The 21110-nt window shown below is 50.3% G+C and overlaps 2 protein-coding genes across 2 annotated transcripts; one reads left to right on the top strand and one right to left on the bottom strand.

Moving 5' to 3' along the window:
• The first annotated feature begins 206 nt into the window (after nucleotides 1-206).
• On the top strand, nucleotides 207-14962 carry gpr179 (G protein-coupled receptor 179). Its single transcript, XM_052083404.1, has 12 exons — nucleotides 207-1751; nucleotides 2838-2946; nucleotides 7233-7323; nucleotides 7952-8160; nucleotides 9233-9301; nucleotides 9750-9859; nucleotides 10051-10289; nucleotides 10523-10661; nucleotides 10745-10847; nucleotides 11240-11380; nucleotides 11621-14171; nucleotides 14478-14962. Exons 1-12 carry the CDS (start codon nucleotides 847-849, stop codon nucleotides 14960-14962), a joined length of 5151 nt encoding a protein of 1716 aa, XP_051939364.1. The 5' UTR covers nucleotides 207-846.
• Nucleotides 14963-15721: 759 nt separating this feature from the next.
• mrpl45 (mitochondrial ribosomal protein L45) lies at nucleotides 15722-20400 on the bottom strand. Its single transcript, XM_052083358.1, has 8 exons — nucleotides 19951-20400; nucleotides 19056-19254; nucleotides 18743-18860; nucleotides 17836-17934; nucleotides 17373-17421; nucleotides 16303-16452; nucleotides 16059-16232; nucleotides 15722-15981 (listed from the first exon to the last, which is right to left on the bottom strand). The coding sequence occupies exons 1-8, from the start codon at nucleotides 20011-20013 to the stop codon at nucleotides 15883-15885; spliced, it is 951 nt and encodes a 316-aa protein (XP_051939318.1). The 5' UTR covers nucleotides 20014-20400; the 3' UTR covers nucleotides 15722-15882.
• Nucleotides 20401-21110: the final 710 nt, after the last annotated feature.

The following is a 21110-nucleotide window of genomic DNA, read 5'->3' as shown; positions in this document are numbered from 1 at the left end:
GGCATCCTCAATTTTATCATCGGCATGGCGATGTATGACAAAGATGTGACACTTAAAGCTTAATCTGTGTGTGTTAACGAAGTGCGCGCGAGTGTGAGAGATTGTGTGAAAGAGGAGCCGTTGCCATAGTTACCAAAACGAGGGTCCTTCGCACCTCGCAGTTGCGATGTACGCGCGCTTCAGAGCGCGTGCCCGTATGGGCACAGTAAAAGCGCATCCAGCAAGTCTCTTGGTCGGATGCGTTAATCCCGATTGATGCACAGCTTAACCCTGGTTTCTCTCTCACACACACACACGCACGCACGCACACACACCAGATGTCCTCTCACTCTCATCACCTTTGAGCAAGCCCCCTGTGTGAGGGAAGGACGGGAGGAACAAAAAAGAAAAAAAAAGAGAGAGAGAGCGAGAGATGAGAAGCCGGACGATAGATGAGTGTCATCACCAGAGCTTCAGAAAACTCTCGTGGAGCCACAGGCAACGGAGCGGCACGGGACCACAGAAGAACAACAAATTGGGGAGCTCCTCCTCAGTTGCCGGCGATATATCTGTCAACAAAAACACGGCAGAGTAGAAGAAGAAAAAGGCTGCGGGCGTCCTCACCAGGACCGGACCTGGTGATGCATCTGTAGACAAGAGGCAGCGGGAGAAGAAGAAGAAAGTTGGGGCTTCCTCCTCCTCACTTCTTGGCCATCTATCTGCAAACCGAAGAAGAAGCAGAGAAAATTTGGAGTTCCTCCTCAGCAGGACATCTGACCACGAAGCAGCGTTTTGCTCACCGAGGTTGACAATGAGGTTGTGCAGCCAAAGTCCGCTCCCGTTGTCGGCGCTGCAGATGCTCTTCATATGATCCGTGGTGCCGGTCACGTCCTCTCCAGGGAAGCCTCCAGAATGTTTCCACTTGTTCTGATTTTACTGCCGTCGCTGGCCAGGGGGCAGGTGACCGCCGACGCCAGGAACGTCAGCGATTTGCTGGACGCCAGCTCGCCTGAACCTTCGAGCGCCTCCTCGGACCCGGGCGGCGCGGCGGGTACCTCGGAAGCTCCGCCGCAGGATGACTGGTCAGCGGCGGAGAGCTTCCTGTACACGGGGGACTCATCCGCTGCGGGGGTGGCGCGCTGCTCTCGGGCCTACAGCGCCCCCGCGCAGCCGGGGCCGCTTCCCGGGGGCATGCGCGCCGCCCTCGGGCCGGCCCTGGACGCGCTGGCCAACACGGCCAACTTCCTCAACATGATCTTCCAGGCCAGCGACCTGCGCGAGAGCTCCGTTCCCGAAGACATGGAGTGGTACCATGCCCTGGTCCGAGCCCTGCTGGAAGCCGGCGGGCCGATCCGCCGGGCGCTGCTCACCTTCGACTGCGATCCGACCGGCGGCGCCCCCCAACTGGTGCTGCGGGCCAGCCGCGGCCCCCCGACGGGGGCGCCCAGCGTCCTCCTCCAGGACTTGTCCAAGACGTGGGACCGCCTGCACCCGCCCCCACCGGCCCCGGACGACGGCTGGTTCCGGCGCTTCAAGTTCCCCGACCCCGCGCGGCCGCCCGCGCTCGCCAAGAGGGTCCTGCTCAACGACCTGAGCACCTTGGAGACGCCCAAGTGGGGGCGGGGGGACAGCTACGTGAGCAACAGGAGCGGCGTCCGCTGGGGCCCCGCCCCTTACCTGGACTGCAAAGACGGCCACTTCGCGCCCAGGTGGATGCTCACCTTGTCCGCCGCCTTCTATGGCCTCAAGCCCGACCTCAGCCCCGAGTTCAGGTCAGCACGCCACACAGGCGCGTATGCAAACCGGCGATGGCCGAAATGGGCTTTTTTTCCCCGTAACGCCCGCCCTCTCTCGATGAAGTCGTCCGTATCGTCAGCGTAGGCGACACCAGCGCAGTCGCGAGCAACATCTGACAACACTCGGATATTTTTGTGAATGAGTTGAAAGAATGGCCCGTGTCATTCGTCAACCATTTTTGTTGTCTCCTCGGGATGCTGTCGGAGCTCCTCAAACGTGATCGTGAGATGTATATTGCAAACGTTACGCTCTGCCATGACGACATTAACAGTTAAAGATGTCGGGCCGAAATGGACCATCTTAAAAAAAAAACGTGGAAGAAAAACATTTACATACGCATAGCGCAAATGGACGTTCGACATTAGCGTAGATGCTAGCGTAACTCGAAACCGTCCAGCAATTGACAAACAGGCCGGACGATGACACTCACAGACCAACGTTTTGAATCCCGACGCGACACGGGGCCCCGTCTCTGCCGCTCCTTCGTGCTTTTAGCCACGCCGCATTTCTCGCAGTGAAGCTCAGTGCTGCCCCCAGTGCATCGCCAAAGACGTGCACCTCTTGCCTGCGAAATCTGACAAACTGTGACAAAGCCACGCGGCCCGGTAGTCCAGTGGTTAGCACGTCGGCTTCACAGTGCAGAGGTACCGGGTTCGATTCCAGCTCCGGCCTCCCTGTGTGGAGTTTGCATGTTCTCCCCGGGTCTGCGTGGCTTTTCTCCGGGTGCTCCGGTTTCCTCCCACATTCCAAAAACATGCGTGGCATGCTGATTGAACACTCTAAATTGTCCCTAGGTGTGAGTGTGAGCGTGGATGGTTGTTCGTCTCTGTGTGCCCTGCGATTGGCTGGCAACCGATTCAGGGTGTCCCCCGCCTACTGCCCGAAGACAGCTGGGATAGGCTCCAGCACCCCCGCGACCCTAGTGAGGATTAAGCGGTACGCAAGATGAATGTGACAAAGCCAGCAAAATTGATAGCGTGCTCACGGAACGAAGGTTGCAAATGGTGATGTGAGCAATGAAGATGTTTTCAGTGTGTGTGTGGGTGTGTGCGCCCGCGTAGGGGTGTGATCCGCGTGGACGTGGACATCCAGGACATGGACGTGGACCAGTGCACCACCCAGGACGGATGGTTTGCCGACACGCACCAGTGCAACCGCACCAGCATGGAGGTAAACAAGTTGTGCTTTTTCTTTGCTGCCTTCCACTACCGTATGACATGTTACCCGTCAGCCCAAACTGTGCACTCGTGGGCAATTGCATGCGAATACTACTGCTGTGATGTCGTAAAATTCGACTCGTTCAAAATTTAAATAAAATAGTGAGGCCATTTCAAGATTGGAAAAGAAATCGTCGGATCTTCAAAAGAACTCTCAAATGAGTAGGAGTTACCGGATGTGCTCCCTCTACCTGTCAAGAGGCGAGCGGCGGCATCGTGGAGCAACTGGAGACGCCTCATGGAGCATTAGCTGACTCCAAAGTCAAGTGCAGGACAGTCATCCGGGCGAGATGTGACAAAGAGACGACTGACTGTTGCCAAGTGCTCTTGAGACAGCTGCCAAAGATGAACGAAGCCGGACTTGACAGAGGTTGCCGATTGGCCGCTGCGATTTCAAATCACTGCCCTGTTGAAGACCTAAGTTTGAGAGCATTGGCTAAAGCTAAGGAGCCAGGGGGGCTCGGGTCAGCAGCTGGGGTATACTGGAAGCGCTCCAACGTGCGATGTGGGTTTTTTTTGGTCCTCTATTGCCTTTCACTATGGTAGAACAATGACATAATACTAGTGAGGCAAAATGGTGCATTAGTTGACAACGGGGTGCCGCTAACGCGACTTCTTACATAATAGTGCACCCATACGCACTTGGTTCACACCCATAAAGCCATTCAGGGCATGAGTAGGAGAACCTTGTGATCCGATTGATGTTTTTTTTCCCCTCTACTGCATAGGTGTCAAAGTCAAGGCCCGGGGGCTAGTTCCGGCCCGCCACATCATTTTATATGGCCCGCGAAAGCAATTCATCCGCTTCAACTTCCATGATCCTTGCTAAAATTATACCGGCCCACCAAGGGAAGATGTAACCCCAAAGCGGCCCATGACAAAAATGAGCGTGACACCCCTGCTCTACTGCCTCGTGCTAATAGGACATTTCTGCGCAATCGAACCTGCGAGTACAACAGCGTGCTCGTCCAGATGACCTCTGCACACAAATACAAGCATTACACGAGATGGTAACTCTAGTATCGCATTTTTGTATTTTGTACAGTCATTCGCAGTACTCGTAGTTGAGACGAACTGAATTTACAAAAGTCAACGCGATCATGAAAAGTGCCAAAGGATTCGAACCGCGGTTGGACCCATTCATAATTCCAGCGGTGAGTGTTTTGCCGGCGATCTATTTAAAACTAGCGGCCGCAGATGCTTTGAGGGATTACGACGTTAATCCAGCCCGCTGACACAGTTTCTCTCCATGGCAGAGGTCTGTAAGCAGGAGGAGGACAAACCCCCCCCCCCCTCCCCCCCCCCCCCCAAAAAAACCTAAAGCACCTTTCGAAAGCTCCCGTCCTACCTGTGAGGCTTAGCGGATACAAAAGCCGACGGAACTCGTTCGCATTTTCAACACTAATGTTAGCCACATTAGCTTCAAGATTTAGATGCCCAACAGTTTGTTTTTGCCGTCTCTTTTTTGGTTGTAAATAAATGCTAAGCTAACTTGCTTCTCTTCAAGCAACTTTAGCTTCTTGTTTCAACCAGCCAGCAAAGGCTAAATCACATCAGATGCCCCCGCTCACCCCCCAAAAAGTCCTGTTTTTGTTGTCTGTTTCGTACAGAACGGCGACACTCACCATCTTAGCTTAGCTTCAGCGCAACTGGACTCAACACTTTTTGGAGACGTTAGCTTTTTGTTTCAATCAACAAATTCTTGCTATCTGCGTTATTTTTTTACCTTCAGAAGACAAAAAACATCACCCAGAGATGAGCCAACTCTCTCAACTGCAGCGCAACAGGATTCAATTGATCAAACACTGGATTTTTTTTTTTTTCCTTTAGCAACGTTAACTTCTGGTTTGACGTAACAAAGGCTTGAGAGCCATCGCTTCAGACGCAACAAAGACGCTTTTTGCCATCTGTTGTTTGTCTGGAGTCAACAAAGGCTAATTTAGCACAAACGCGGAAGAAGAAGAGCGTCTAAAATGGCGGCATGTTGACGTAAAGGACCTGAGTTAAATTATATAATAATAATGTAATCCATTTCACTTTAATGTGCAGCGCGCGCCATTTAAGAGAGGGGCGGGGGGCGTTCAGGACTGTACTATGTGTGTGCGTGGTTTAACAGGAAGGGGGTGGGGGGGGGTCTTCCTTCCGTGAAGGATAAAACACTCAGCCCTGGTTTTATACATCCATTTAGCCTTTAACGTAGATTAACAGACAAGTCCAAAAAGTGCGCGCGCGCGTGTCCCAGCTGCATCTGCGTTGATTTATTCATACTGTATTCAGGTTGACATGTTTTGAATGGCTTCAAAACAAGACATTGGTCATCTGAAGATCAAAAGAGATGAGTCACAATTCAGATTTTTTTGAGAAAAAGTTGCATTCTCCTCTCTCACTCTCTCTATACACACACACACACACATATATATATATACACACTGTATATATATATATATATATATATACGAGCTGGTTCGCCGCCCTCCGGGCGGCTCATCAGCTAGTTCCTGCGGAAGGCTGGTAAGGTGGGCCTTCGGCCCACAAGTGTTGTTGCTTGGTTCAACTTTTTGTTCATCTTCATTGCTTATCGCGAAAATAAAGAGATGTTTAGCTCTACTAAATAACTAGAAATTTCATTGCAATGCTTGTGGGTAGACAACATTTTTTCGCTAAGATGCCCGCGCGATCGTAGTGAGCAGTGGCGGCGCGCAGCGGCGCGGTGAAGTAGGTACGTTTTGAAAAGGGACAGACGGAAGGACAGACCGCGTGCGGGACGACGCGCAATATATATCTATATATATATCTATATATATATAGATATATATCACAAAAATACGGCGCACCGTATGGTTGGGCGCAGTCTCATTAATGGGTGCTATTTCTGTATTTTACACATAGACAAAACGCACTGTATCATTGGCCGCAGTTTTAAAGTGGTAAACCATACGCCAGCTTAAACATACGGCATGCATGCACGCACGCTAAAAACATGTTAGCTTGAAGCATACGGTAGCATGCCAAGACATACAGATACAAGCTAAAAACACATTTTCAAAAAGGCAACGGAAGCAAAACTGAGTTCCGTTGCATTTTATTTAGCCATCGGACAATGTACTCACGTTTTTCGATTAATCATCACCCAGGAATCCATCAAAGTCCTCATCCTCTGTATCAGAATTGAACAATTGTGCAAGTACCGGTAATCCATCAAAAAAGCCGTGTTCCCTCTCGTTGTCAGAGTCACTCTCATTGCCATGTGGCTCCACAGAAATGATGCCGGCTTTGCCAAAAACTCGAACAACAGTGCAAGCAGACACGTTTGTCCAAGCAGCCACAATCCATTCGCAAATTGTGGCGTAACTCGCCCGGCGCTGGCTCTCACTCTTTGTAAATTGTTCCAATGCCTTTCGCAACTTTACTTTGAACACCCGGTTGATGCCGATGTCCAGCGGTTGGAGTTCTTTAGTCAAGCCTCCGGGAATAACGGCAAGCTCAGAGTTCATTTGCTTGACTTGGTTTTTCACCGCTGCTGTGAGATGGGCACGCATGCCAAAAGCATAACCGATGGCTTGAAGTTTGAACTGAGCTTCATAGGCGTGTCTTTTTGTAGAATTTATTTTCGGGGGTTCTTAGGAACCAAAACCGAAGTTTTTTTGCATCAATGCACAGAGCCACACTCTATACAGGTGTTGGTACCTGCCTAGGGCGTCCCTTTAGCGTCCACTTACACGCCCACCCTTCACTCATTGGCGGACTTCTTTGCCGCATGCCTTTCCACAGTCACTTCCGCCTTTTCTCTATATAAACAGCGTGTTGGCTGTCAATCAGGTTTTGGAACTGAGCATACACAAGACGCTCCGCATCATAAGGCGTCCTGTCCATTTTGGAGAAAATTTAAGACTTTTAATGGCGCCTTAGAGTCGTGAAAATACGGTATATATTAGTGCTGTCAGTTTAGTGCATGATTATTATTGGCATTAATTTAAAGCAATTTTAACTCGATTAATTTTTTTAATCGCAAGATTAATGCGGCACCAGGTCACAGGGGATGTTATATATATATATATATATATATATGAGTGCATTGAAAACAATTTTTTGGGAACCCAAAAGTTACACGGCAACAGACACGGTCGGGAAGCCAGCAAAGCCAACTTTTAGTGACTCGGGCCGGTTGAAATGTGTCATGTTGAAAATGGTGAAAAAGATAAAAAAGTGAATTGTTGCTTTCTTGCTTGCTCGGCATAGTGCGTGCCGATCAGCGGGCGAGGCTTCCGGCTGGGTCAGTACTGCTGCCGCTGCAAAGACGGATACTACAACCCGGACGATCAGGACGCAGGTACGGCACGGCCGGCAAGAAATCCCGTGAGAAGCTCGCTTCCGCTTGGGCTATTTCCAAGGCTGCGGCTTCCGGCTGAGCTTCTCACATGAGGGTTTCACGCAATCAATTTGGGCTTCTTGTAACATTTGAAGGCTGAGTAAATGTTTCCAATTCGGCTTTGCAGCTTTTCTTAGGGTTTCGAATCAGCTTCGGTTAAGGGATTGAAACAAGGGCTCTGGTTCACATATCGGGTTTGCGGTCTAGGGTAGGGTTTCAAACCAATTTTCGGTTCAAAGCCAAAGTTAGGGTTTCAAATCAAGGTTTGAAGTCCAATGGACGGGGGCCCATAGACCCCATCAAATCATGGGTCAGGGTTTCAAATAGGTTCGAAGGGTAAGGGATTTTCATTTGGGTTCGAAGTCTTGGGTAACGCTTCAAACAAGTTTTTGGTCTGAAGCCGGTGGTAGGGTTTCAAGTGGAGCACAATGCAGGTGTCGCCCATAAATTCCATGAGATCAGCCTCGGTTAGGGTTTCAAATCGGAGTTGAGTTTGAAGCTGGGGTTTGCTCATACGCTCAGGGGAGCCTCAATATCCTATCGATCCAGGCGGACTGTTTTTTTCTGGTTTTGTTTTGGTTCCTCCCAGATGCCAGCGATGACGGTGGCAGCGCCTGTTTCCCATCCTTGCCGGTGTGCGCGCCCTGCTGGCCGGGTTGCGGGAGATGCCGGGACGGCGCCCCCTGTCGGGTGCGGGAGGACGGGCCCCTGAGGGCCGCCATCATGGCCGCCCAGGGGACCTTGATGGCGCTGGTTTTTGTCAGCATGCTGGCCGCCTACCGACATCGCAGGAACAGGGTAACAACTGCAAAATGACAACCCTCACTTGGGCGTGGAGCCAACCCCCGTTTTCCAACAATGTATTGGCGAGAGGAGACAGATGAAGCGGCTTGGGCATCTGATTCGGATGCCTCCTGAGCACCTCCCTGGTGAGGTGTTCCGGGCATGTCCCACCGGGAGGAGACCCAGAGGAAGACCCAGGACACGCTGGAGAGACTATGTCACCCAGCTGGCCTGGGAACGCCTCGGGATCCCCCGGGGAGAGCTGGACGAAGTATTTAGGGAGAGGGAAGTCTGGGCTTCCCTGCTAAAGCTGTTGCCCCCGCGACCCGGCCCCGGATAAGGGGCAGATGATGGATGGATGGTATTAGCGGTAAAGCTCTGGTTGTTCATTGAAAAAAGACGGGTGAACCCCGCAAAGTGGTAGGGCACACTACTTTCCTCTAAATGGAACTCCTCTACTTACCCCAACGTGGTTCGTCTGCACCAAAATGCTGCAATTCCTCACTTCACTTCGACATCGTTCCTTGACATCAAAGCACTACCTTTTGTCTCAAGGAACTCCAACATACTGCGTACAATTTCTCGACCCAAAAGACGCGACGTGACATTGTCAAAGCACTCCGAATGACACGGCTCATTTCACCCCCAAGTAGTAGATTGGCATCAAGATGCTGCGGGATGGCGGACACGCGCAAATTTTGTCCAAAGCAGGGGTGAGGGAATTTGGCTTCCTCGAGAGCCATCTCCCGACGATGCCCCTCTCGCAACTCCAACACACCTCCGACTCGAACGATCAGCTCATCGGCGAGCTCTGTCAAAGCCTGAAACGATCGCGCTCTATTGAATCGGGTGTGTTGGGAGTCGGGGGAGAGGCAAAACGGTCAAGATACGGCTCTGGCGGAAGACGAAGCTCCTCAATGCAATTCAACACCGTTCCTTGACGCCCCCGAGGCGACGACTTGCGGCTTTGGCCCGAGCGCTGAAACGAAAGGAAAAAAATAAATAAAAGAAAGCGCAGCTCGCAAAACGGCGACGAGGTACGTCGGCCATATGCTAGTGTGTTAACCTTTGCTTTCCGTCTTCTCAGAGGATTCGTGCGTCGGGCCTCCTGTTGCTGGAGGCCATCCTCTTTGGTTCGCTGCTCCTCTACTTCCCGGTAAGAAACCGCGAAAAACGGAAAACCCAACTTTGTGCAAAGTGGACCCGGGCCTTTTGAGTCTCGCTTTCCAGGTTCGGATTTCAGTAGGGGGGCTCGGGTTTTGAAGGTCGGTCCTCGAAATTGAAGATGGGGTTGAAGTGGGGTTTCCAACAATAATTGGGGTTGGGATTTAGAGACATGATTGGGGTATGCAAGTGGACTTTTTTGGGGCAGGGTTCTTTGTGGCCTTGCTTCAATCAGACCTCACTGGCAAGCTCAACATTTGTGCTGATTAAAAGGACACTGCACGCTTTGTGCTTGTGCGCTATTAAATCATCTGCCTTTGAGCTCACTTTTATTTTTGGGGGGGTGCTCTAAATCTCGAGTGGCTGTTAATTACTGGACGGATTACCGTATGGCGGCTGGCATGTGAAGCCAGATCAGTTTTGACAGCTCCTGTCCGCAGGTGTTCATCTTGTACTTCAAGCCGAGCACCTTCAGGTGCATCCTGCTTCGCTGGGTCCGCATGTTGGGCTTTTCCATCGTCTACGGCACGCTCACTCTCAAAATGTACAGGTTAGATCAGTGGGTGTGCGTGTGTGTGCGAGATACCTCAGAAATGTCCTGGAGCGATTCTGAACTCCTTTGGACTTTGAGTTTAGAGTTTCAAGGTGGAGTTGTTAGGGGCTCGGTTGGGTTCGCCACCTCTTTTGAAGGAGAAAGCCGTCGGCTGTCTTCTTCCAGTGAGCGTGAGCTTCCCCCCGTAGGGTTCTGAAGGTGTTCCTGTCGCGCACGGCCCACCGGGTTCCCTACATGTCCAGCGTGCACCTGCTGAGGATGCTGGGCGTCATGCTGATGACGGCCAGCTGGTTCCTGTGCGCCTGGACGGTGGCCGTCCTCCAGAACCGAGACAGGAACATTCCCGTCATCGTCAGCACCACCACAGCGCGGGGTCAGGGTTTCGACCTTTGCTACCTGGACCGCTGGGACTACATGATGGCCGTTGGTGAGGACGGGGGACGAGGAGAACACTTTAGCCACTAACGGTCCCGAGGCCGACATCCTTTGACGCGGTTGACATTCTTTAGACCACCCTCACTTTGTAGTTCACATTCGCCACACTACAGTCACGAGCTCCCACTTTTCCTTTTTTTTAAAGCCCCACCCTCGTTTGAATGTCTGAGCTTGAAAGCCGAGTCCGAGTATGATTGTCACTGACGGGAATGGCGCTCCCAACAGCCGAGCTTCTGTTCCTGTGCTGGGGCAGTTCCCTATGGGCCGCCGTCCGGCCGGTGCCCTCGGCCTTCCACGAGCCTCGCTACATGGGCATCGCCATCCACAACGAGCTGCTCCTCTCCACATTGTTCCACCTGTGCCGGTAAAGCGCCGGCTCGGTCCACGTTGCCGTAGATGATGCGGGCGGGGCACCCCCTTGGAATTCACCTGTTCTGCCACCCACAGGTTTACGTTTCCTTCTATGCATCCCGACTGGATGCTACTGCTCTCCTTCGCACACACCCACGTGACCGTCACCGTGACACTAGGCCTGATCTTCATCCCCAAGGTAAAGAGCACCGGTGGGGACATTTGATCGCTTTAAAACAGAGGGTGGAGCTTCAAGGATTAAACGAAGTTCGGCTCAATTGGTTTCAAAGCAGTCGTGAGTGTAATATTATAAGAGTTCCTCCGCTTAAAAGGGTAGGGAGCGTAAACCACGTGGGATGCAGTTGCTGTTGTACGTGTAAAATGGTTGAGAGGACCTGATCTTTATGAAGTCCAGTCACACTTTGCCGGAGAAGTTCATTTTTCAAAAACATCATGTGGAGTTGGTGACAATCTATTCAAAACAGTCGGAAACACGAGCTGATCTTTTTTCCAATTGGAGGGTTGGGGGCAGCAACAAAAGACATCAAATGAGATGAAATTCTCTCCCGTTTGTCTCCGTTGTCCACACAGTTCCTGCACACGAGCAAAGCCGGCAGGGAGGAGATCGCCGCCGAGGTGTATGAGGACGAGGTGGACCTGCGCCGTTCTTACCTCAACAGCAGCTTTCGCTCAGCGTGGAGCGAGCGCAGTGTGGACCCCGATGACTTTCGGGTAAATTGAGAAAGTTGTCGTTTTGCAACAGGACAGAAAGACATTCCAAATGGTCGAGTTCAAACCGAGCAATGAAACCTCTCAAAATATGAAAGCGTGCAGAGCAAAACCGTAAATGCCTCATAGATGAACAGGACTCTCATTTTCTCCCCCCACTCCCCCAAAAACATTGTTCTTCGCCATCTTACTTTTCCTCTGATCTTCCATCCATATTTGCCCTCCCTCCCTCCTACTCACCAGGATGAGCTCAAGAGATTATACGCCCAGTTGGAAGTCAACAATGCCAAAAAGATGACGGCAAACAACCCTCACCTGTCAAAGAAGCCGAGTTCTCGATGCGCCTTGGGTCGATCAATTATCAAGCGTCTCGCCGAGATCCCACTGAGCCGGCGGTGCAGTCGCGAGGACCGAGACGGATCCTTCCGGAGCAGGAATCACTCCGGGTCTTTCAGGAGAACCCCAGACAACCTCAGCATCAGGGGTTCCATGAAGTCCAGATCCCCATCGCTACGCAAGTCCCAGTGCGATCATTATTTCATGCGGGAGAGGGACTCTTCCTTGCGAGGTTCCTCCAGGCTCGGGGCCGACGTTGTGAAAAGATCTTCCCAAAGATCAGAGACGGACTCTTTTGAGATGCGCCCGGCAGTCTGCAAATCGGTTAGCGCCCAAAATCTGACCATCGATACCAATTTCTTGCACCTCCCAGATCACACCAGGCTTCACAAGTCGTGGAGTCTCACATCCACTCACTCCATGGAGAACACATCCAAGGGCAACGGATCCAGCCTCTCCATTGGCGAACAGACCAGGAGTGCGCTACAGTCGGAGTCTTTTGACAAGGCTGAGGTTTGTCCTTGGGAGGTGGCGCAGGAACAATCAGGCGAGAAGAGCCACAAGCGTGTCACCTACGCCAACTCGCCGGAGGACGAGCCGCAAAGTCCGTCCTCGCCGGTTGCTCTCGTCTGTCCCTGGGACCATTTACCGCCTGCGAAGAATGACCTGTCGCTAGACAAAGGGGACGCCGAGTGCCCCGAAGTCCCAGTATCAGCAAGTGCACCGGGATCTCCTAGACCAAAAGCCAATAAAGAACATAGGGTTTTTTCCTTCCGGAACCCCACCACCAAGTGGCTCTCTGTTAAATCCATCATGGCATCGGTGGAAGCGGCTGGCAAATGGAGCAAGGATGAAACCTTAAATAGAGAGGGCGAACAAAAAAGCCAAGAAAGCGGCTCGACGCCATGCAGGTCGGCAACGTCCAGTCGGCGTCCAAGCATGGAGAAGAGGACACTGCAGAAGAGAAGCATGACAACCGCAGATGGGAAACCATGTCTCGTAAAGCAGAACGCCATCAGACTGTCCTCTGGGGATTCATCTGACAGGAGTCCCAGAAGGTTGGTGATTGTCAGGTCGGCCATCTATCCGGTAGATGGGGACGACGCGCCAAAGGACGGAACGCACGAAAATCTATACCTGTCCAGGCACAGCAGTAAACGAAGCAGCATCAGCTCCTGCAGCTCGAGGACACCATCAACTCACAGAAGAGGAAGTAAACGAATGGCAGCACCGGTATCGAAAACTGTCTCAAACACAGATGCTTGTCCACGGGACAGACTTGTGGAGGCGGCAAAGAAGCACCATAGCCTGAAAGCAGACGTTTGCCCGTGGGAAACGGTAACATCCCAACGAACCGGCGTGTGTCCTTGGGAATCTCAACAGCAAGAGACGGTGACAAGGCAGGACAGTGGCCGGGGGGATGTGTGTCCATGGGAGTCCCAAGATTTCCCGGAACGTTCGGACGTCAAAGCGGCAAAGACGCAACTGTCTCTGAAGAGATCCGCTGACGTTTGTCCCTGGGAGGCGGCAGAAACTCCCGTACCCGTCATCAAACAAGATAGCAAGTATGCCGACGTTTGCCCTTGGGAAACGGAGACTGTGTATGAGAACGTAAATCCTGTGCAGACGAAGGGATCCCTCAAGGTACCCTCGCGGCACGAAGCGACAAAAGCTGCCGTCTTCCCCGGGGCGTCAAAAGACCAGCTTCCTAAATCTCCTGCTCGGCATCTGGAGCGGAGAATGGCGGAGAGGGAAGAAAGTTGTAAGTGGGACTTCCCAGACCCGCCAAAAATGATGGATGACATTCGTCTTCTGGAGGACGGGGAAGCAGAACAAAGGGTCTCCCCTTCGCAAATGACAATCAAGGCCGATATCTGTCCCAGGGATGCTGGACAACAGGACAAACTGAAGGCCCCACAAAAAGCCAACTTGCCCCTGGATGCCCAAAAAGAGGCACCGAGCGTTAGAGGAAATATTTGCCCCTGGGAGACTGAAACGTCAGATTCCGCAAAAACAGAGCTCTTGAACTGGCCCCAAAACGGCAGACAAAATAGCGGCCGTTCAAAAGTCTGCCTGTGGGAAAGTGAGGACACCGCAACGGTCAAAATGGGGGCATCGCATGGAGGAAGAATCGAGAACTGGAATGTTGGCCACGGGCAGGACGGCGCTCGTGGGGATGTTTGTCCTTGGGAGACAAAAGAACCAAAGGGCCTGAAAAACAAGGACAGTTCTCGAGAAAGTGTTTGTCCGTGGGAGACGGAACAAGCACATTCTGCTCAAAGGCAAGACCAAACAAGCGGAGACGTTTGTCCTTGGAGGACAGATGAGCCAAATGTCCTGAGAAAGCAGGACAGTTCTCGGGAAAACGTTTGTCCATGGGAGACAGGAGAACCAAAGGCCCTCAAAAAGCAGGACACTTCTCGGGAAAACCTTTGTCCATGGGAGAAAGAGGAACCAAAGCCCCTGGAAAAGCAGGACACTTCTCCCAAAAACACTGGTCCACGGCAGACCGGAGAACCAGAGGTTCTGAAGAAACAGCACAGTTCGCGAGAAAGAGTTTGTCCAAGTGGGGTGGAGGAACCAAAAGTTCTGAATAAGCAGGACAGCTCTCGACAAAGCGTCTGTCCATGGGAAACTGAAGACCCAATGTCTGCGAAGGGGCACGATTGCACAAGAGGAGACGTTTGTCCATGGGAAATGGAAGACCCCAAAGATTTGCAACAGAGAGACAGTTCTGAAACTGACGTGGCGGGAGAAGCAGCTCAAGTTCTCAAGAAGCAGGACAGCTCTCGGGCTAGCGTCTGCCCGTGGGAGACTGAGGACACTGCAGTGCTCGAAAAGGAAGAACGTTTACGTCCCCGTGTTTGCCCGTGGGAAACGGGAGCAGCAAGAGGGATTAAAGACCAGAGCGACCCCGGTACTCAGGATTGTCCCGGCGATATGCCGCACCGCCAAACATCGAGCTTCTCCGGCAGCGACAAAGAAAACGTACCGGATAACCGGGCCGTAAAGACGGAGGAGCCGTCGGAGGAGCCGTCGGAGGAGCCGTCAGACGAGGCGAAAGCCAGCTTGGCGCTGGGCCGCCGTGACGCCTTGTGCCCCTGGGAGATGGATCCAAGTGGCTTGGGATCCTTCACGGACAACAACTCTGACGTTTTCACATGGGAGCCTGAGAACATCCCTGAGGAAGACGAGGAAGACGATGCCGAATGCGCCGCAGAAGCGCTCATATTCCCTCCTGACTTGTGACCCAACACCCCTTTTGACGCCACGGCGAGGGAGCAGACGCGACGCAATGCTTTGGCGGAGACAGTCCCGATGGCACGTTTGTGCCGTCACCTTCGCAAAATCCCGCACACCGGCTGAAACAAACGGACCTTTCGCGACGTCACTGACCCCGTCCGTCCCCTTTGTGAAGTTAACTCCAAAAAGTGGCGGCCATGCAAACAAGGGTCATCTTCACCCTCTTTCTTCCAGCTCCCCCCCGTCCCTTCACGCCGAGCCTCCGTAGTGCGGCGCGGTTCATGTCCTACTGTGGTCTGTAGTGCTCATGTCTAAAGTGTGTCATGCGATGCAACTGCAATGGAATTTATGTCAATGAAGAATTGATTTGAGAAAAAAAAAAAGTCCTGTTCTGTATTATGTACATAACCAGAGTAGTATTTACTATCGCGGTTTAATCGGCAAGAAGGACTTTGACAACCTGATAGAGTTGCAGTTCCCATCGAACAATATTTGACAAAGCGGGCTGACTCAAAGGTGGTATTTTAGAATATCCGGTAAACATTGGACGGCTGCCCAAAACTATACTTGAAAAGCAGATTTGCCATACAGACATGATGATCGCAACAGTTTCATCGTACAGGAGCTTTCCGAAGCATGCCCATTTCTTGCAAGCGCGCGCATCGCGGTTCAAATATATTTCCGAGGTCGCCACCGCTGCCTCACTTCAAATCGAGCAGCCGGGAACATTATATTTTCACGCGGCATCGTCAAACGAAAGAATCCTTTGCGTTTCTGAACGTCCTTTTTATTGGCTTTCTTTCTTGACGCACTAATAGAAAAGAGAGCAACCAAAAAGTGCTCCGAAAGTTGCCTTTGAGACACATACTTGAACTTGGAAGGCGGTCCCGCTGTGGCTGGCAGGTACAGCAGCCCCGCCGGGTGGCTTATTTTGACCACTGCACCGCCTGGGGTTGAGGAACTCGGTACGTGAGGGGATCAAATTCTTCGCCGGGCTTTAGCTTCGGACCGGGAATGACGACGGTCTAGAAACAAGGAGCTCAGCTTGGAAAGCGGCCTCGGAGGTGAACTGAAGCGACCGCGGGCGACGATCGGCACTTACTTTCACTATGGGGTCCTTGGCGGGCGCCCAGGACGGCACAATCTTCCCGTGGAGGCGCCAGCGTCCGTAGGGGTTGACCAGGTGCCGCTCGATGACCAGATATTCCAAGACGTCCTTGGGCTGATCTTCGCCGCCCAGCATCAACCGTCCGAAGCGGTCGTAGATGGCCAGAGTCTGCGGGCGGACGCGGCGTCAACGTAACCGTGCCAACGCATATCATCAGGCACCTCAATCCTGGTCTCACCTGTCTGGAGTGCATGCGGACAGTCACCTGGCCGTAGAGGTTGCCCTTGGTGACCATGTCGGGGCTGCGGGCGTGGACCACGCGGGGAGCCTCCAGCGATTCCACCAAGCGCCACCGCAGGGTCTTGTAGCGGTTGCCCCGCGTCATCTCCTGCCACGGACAACGGAGGCACGATGGGCGACGAGTGGCGGTCGGAACGGCACCCGACGGGGTTTGACATTTGTCTTTACACTTGTTTTTTGTTTTGATTCCGTTGACTTTAGTCGTGTCAATGCCGTGAGTTCGAGGTCCTTTTTTGAGTCGGCTTGTTCGACGTTATCTTTTACTTTTGTTTTAATGAGCTTTAGTCCTGCGTTCAGTTTTTTTGGACAAATATGGCGTAGTAGTGGAGTGCAAGAATTAACCCTTTCATTCCACAAGACGTACTTGTACATCTTTTTAAAATTAGGCTCCGCCTATCAAGGACGTACTTGTAGAGAGCAGGGGTGTCTGATGCAATTTGCATTGTAAATTATGTAAAAAAGCGACCAGTAGGTGGCAGTGGTGCCGCACGTGCTTGAAACGCACGCTTTTTCTACGTTTTTTGCCCAGGAATCACCATTTTCATGAAACTTAGCCATTTTGTAATGCAGATTGCTGAAGAATGGAAAAAGAAACTAATATTTTTTTCTGCTGAAAGAAGAGAGTCCAAACTTTATTTTGGTAGGCTCCGTGCAAATATTCTGTGGGCCTTGCAAGATCAGTCAAAATCCAGTCAAACGCTGGGATTGAGAGGATTGCTCCAGTGAAAATGGCTGGCATTTCATAAGTTAACAAAAGGCCACAACGGGTAAATTGCACTTAAGAAGCAGCTCTTCCACCTTTTTTCTTCCATGTGCCCATAAATAAGTACATTTCAACTCAACGCTGAAGGCGAATGACAAAGACCGAAACAAAGGACATTCTCGTTTTATCAGCGTGCAATTGTGGTCAAGTCATTTTCATTTTGTTCCGGAAAACATTTCCATTCTTGTTCGTTTTGATGACTGATCGTAACCTGGCTTGGAGGAAAGGAGTCCTGGAGAACTTACCGGGTAACAGCGCTCCGTCACCAGTGAGTGAAGCTTGTCTTTGTCGAAGCTGGACGAGAGAATTCACACAAACACATTTAAAGGTCCCCTGGCATCAAAATCCACCTTTTCTGCCCACTGTGATACACATAGCACAAAATTTATAAAGGCGAAAAAAAAAAATCTTGATGCCAATATTTGCACTTTTACCGCATGCAAATCTTGGCTCCACGTATCAGCGATCGTCTGCCTTGATTAAAAAAAATAATAATAACAAATAAATAAAATGACCAAAAATGTGTTTGAAACACAATTTGTGACGCAGAGCCTGTCGTTTTTGTTGACACAAAGAGCCGCCCGGTTTACACAAAAAAGGCTTCGATGCGCTGGCTGGACAGGGGTGGAGGTTTGACGACTGCACCTCCATTTGTCCCAAAGCGATTGTGTGCAACATGAAGGAAGCGTTCCCGTCGCAATCACGTACGTGCACAATGCGTTGTGAGCCTCGATGAAGATTTCCTGGGCTCGTTCGGCAAAATCCTTGGAGGAAAACTCAGAGTCGAACTCTTTGATCTTCCGAATTCTGAGAGGATGACAAGAAAAAGATGTTGTGGCTTCCAAGCTTGCAAACGGGGGGGCAAATAGCTGGGAAATGGGATTTTGGAAATAAAAAAAACTGTAACTGTTTGAGCTTAAAACAAATCTAAATGAAAGATTTACATTTCAGTCACATTGATTTTTTTTTTTTAATTGAACTTTTGCAGACATACTGCTGGTCCTGGGAGCTTCCTGTTATTTTACTTTTGAACAATGATGTCTATTCTTGAAGATTAAGAAATAAACCAATAGATCTGCCATCGGCGTCCTTGTCTATCCACACTGACAAAAAAAGGGTCTCTCTCTAGTCACGCTTGAATATAAACATTTTGTTTGGCAGCTATACAGCAGCTCCAATACTTTTTGTTCTTCTACGTTCTTCTTTTCGTAACTTTACGGCTGGAAATTGGGAATTTCTTCACTGTTACACGAATAAAGGTTTTCTTATTCTTATCACCAGACATCCATTCACAATTGAACGCATTTTAAAAGCATACCGTTTCGACATATTTCTGTGTAAGTAGAACATTGTCGATTTTTTGGGGAACAATCAGTTCATTTACGGAAGACCAAAAGCCAAAATTTTGACCCAAATAACTTCTGGTTCTTGGTTTTCAGCTGCATTTGCAAGGAAATCTGCTCTTATTTTAGTATGGGTTGTGTCAAAATATTTTTCCCGAGCAAATTTTAGGTCCCCGGTGAAAACTGGGAAAGTCCAACTCACTGTCGCTCATAACTACCCGTTGATTCCAACAACGCATCCAAGCATATTCATGATGGCAAGACAATCTTACGCCAGCTGCGATGAGGCGCTCTGTCGCAGCTGCTCCGTGCGCTGCTTCAAGCCTTCTTTGGACAAAGAGGAAAGCCGAGCGTCGCCCTCGGGAGGGACGTAGGGGTCAAAGATTCCCGCTGGAAAATAGCATGATGAACTTTCAGAGGGGACAAACAGTAAAACCATGCCGCTATATCGTGGTTTCACCTTACACAGCCTAGCTCAAAAGCACATTTTGAAGGAATTGGAGGTCTCTCTCTCTCTCTCTCACACCCCCCCCCCCCCACACACACACACAATTTAAAAGAGTTGAAAGAGGAGTCACACAGTACCGGTGCAGGCGATGTTGATGGGCCTCTCAATGTACTGCTGCCGGAACACAACGCCAGCAGCTCTTGCCTTGGCTTCCGGGTTGACATTTTGTTTGCCCTTGACACCCACGGCCGGGGGCACGAAAAAGCGCTTCTTGGTCCTCACAGGCACTAAAAGCAGAAAGGGGTGCCGTGGCACACCCTGTGAAGTTTCGGAAGCCTAGTGGGAGGATGACAGGTCATAAAATCCACTCATCATTAAAAAACAACAACAACAACAATCGTTTTACAGTTCCAACTAGTTGAATGTGTGACATTATTCTTTTTCAACTTCATTTCTATGTCAGCAACCACAAAAATGCAGGGTGAACAAAAACTGGAAACACTGATTCATTGAGGAAAATAAACTGAAACAGTCCTGCCTCTGTTTAGCGTGTGCCTGCCAGGGTGAACACATTCAATGTATCAATGAAATGCACGAAATCACTTGATTAGTATTATTATTATTATTATTTTTTGCAACGTCAATTTGAACGAAGAGGGTTGAATTTCAACTCTTTATTCCATTTAGGATTTATTTATTCTGGATCCCTAACCCAGATTAGGGATCAAATCCTGAAATTAAATAGGATTAAAATAATTCAAAATCTTCGGGGTAAAGCTTAGGAACGCAAAAATAAAAAAAAAGCGTACATACTACAATTGTCGTTTTTATTCATGTCGATAAAGTTGTCCTCCACCTGCTGAAAGTAGCCTGTGTGCTCTTGCTAACTAGCTAATGCTAACGCTACGTTAGCTTCATGCGGCAACCCTATATCTGTAATTGACGTTTCCATTAGATCACCAAAATGAGCCCGCTTCGCCCAGTCTGGTTATCGTCCGGCAAAGATGTTTTGTCGGTGGCATTGTCCTCTACCTTAAAGGCGCTCCATGTCGCTCGCTGCAGCACAGCCAGCGTCCTGGTAACGGGTGCCGCCATCTTGATTCCCGTTTAGCAGAAACGGGAGAAAAACTATTTCCGGTAGCGACCCCTAAACGCGCCACTATTTCACGCAATCACGCGATATTAGACAAATTACAACGGTACAATACACGTTATGTAGCAACTTGGGTTATAAAATAGCATTTAAATTAATAAATTACAGCAACATGGGTTATGAAACAGTATTTAAATTAATAAAAGTACTGGTTCACCGGAATCTGAGACGCAACAAAACCAAAAGGGATTTGAGTCACACTTAACAAGAACAATTACCCTTTGTGATGACTTCGCAACTTGAAATTTAAAACTTTTAAGGAATCGTACGTCCTTACTTTCGACCAGTGACACGGGTGTCACAGTTTTCACGCCCACAGCATTTTGAAGGTGCTGGCGTGAGCTGAAAAAATGTCAAGCCTCTCTGACATACGCGCGCGCACGCGAACGCACGGACACTACAAAAAAAAAGTTCACGCGTCTTGTGACGTCACTGTGATCGTGGCCGCGTGCACGTGTGCCGACAAAGGGTGAGCACACAAAACTGGCGTTACGTCACACATGCATCTCGCACACTCCGCCCTTTGCCCTCTTTTTCAATTAAGGGGGCGCTCACCCGTGGTTTTTTTTTTTTGCATCACAAATGTCACCCCGTTTTAAATATATTGTAATATTTCAGGCTGCGTAACACGGACAATAAGGACAATAAGCAACACGACCGTGGATAACGTGAGTATGAATGATTCAGTGACGCTACAATACAATACAATACAATACAATACAATACAATACAATACAATACAATACAATACAATACAATACAATACATGCTGATTTATATGGCGCTACAACACTGTTTAAACACTTCCGCATAATTCATCCATCCATCCATTTTTTCATCTCCTTATTCTCACAGGAATTGCGGGCGTGCTGGAGCCCATCCCAAATATCTTTGGGCAGTAGGCGGGTTGAACTGGTTGCCAGCCAATCGCAGGGCACACATAGACCAACACATAGACCAACAATCACGGTCACACTCATAATGAGGGACAATTTAGAGTGTTCCATTTGCCTGCCACGTATGTTTTTGAAATGTGGGA

Source organism: Hippocampus zosterae, chromosome 13, assembly GCF_025434085.1.
Source record: "Hippocampus zosterae strain Florida chromosome 13, ASM2543408v3, whole genome shotgun sequence".
NCBI lineage: Eukaryota > Metazoa > Chordata > Actinopteri > Syngnathiformes > Syngnathidae > Hippocampus > Hippocampus zosterae.
The sequence above is the reverse complement of the archived record's forward strand: the minus strand, read 5'-3'. Positions and strand labels throughout refer to the sequence as shown.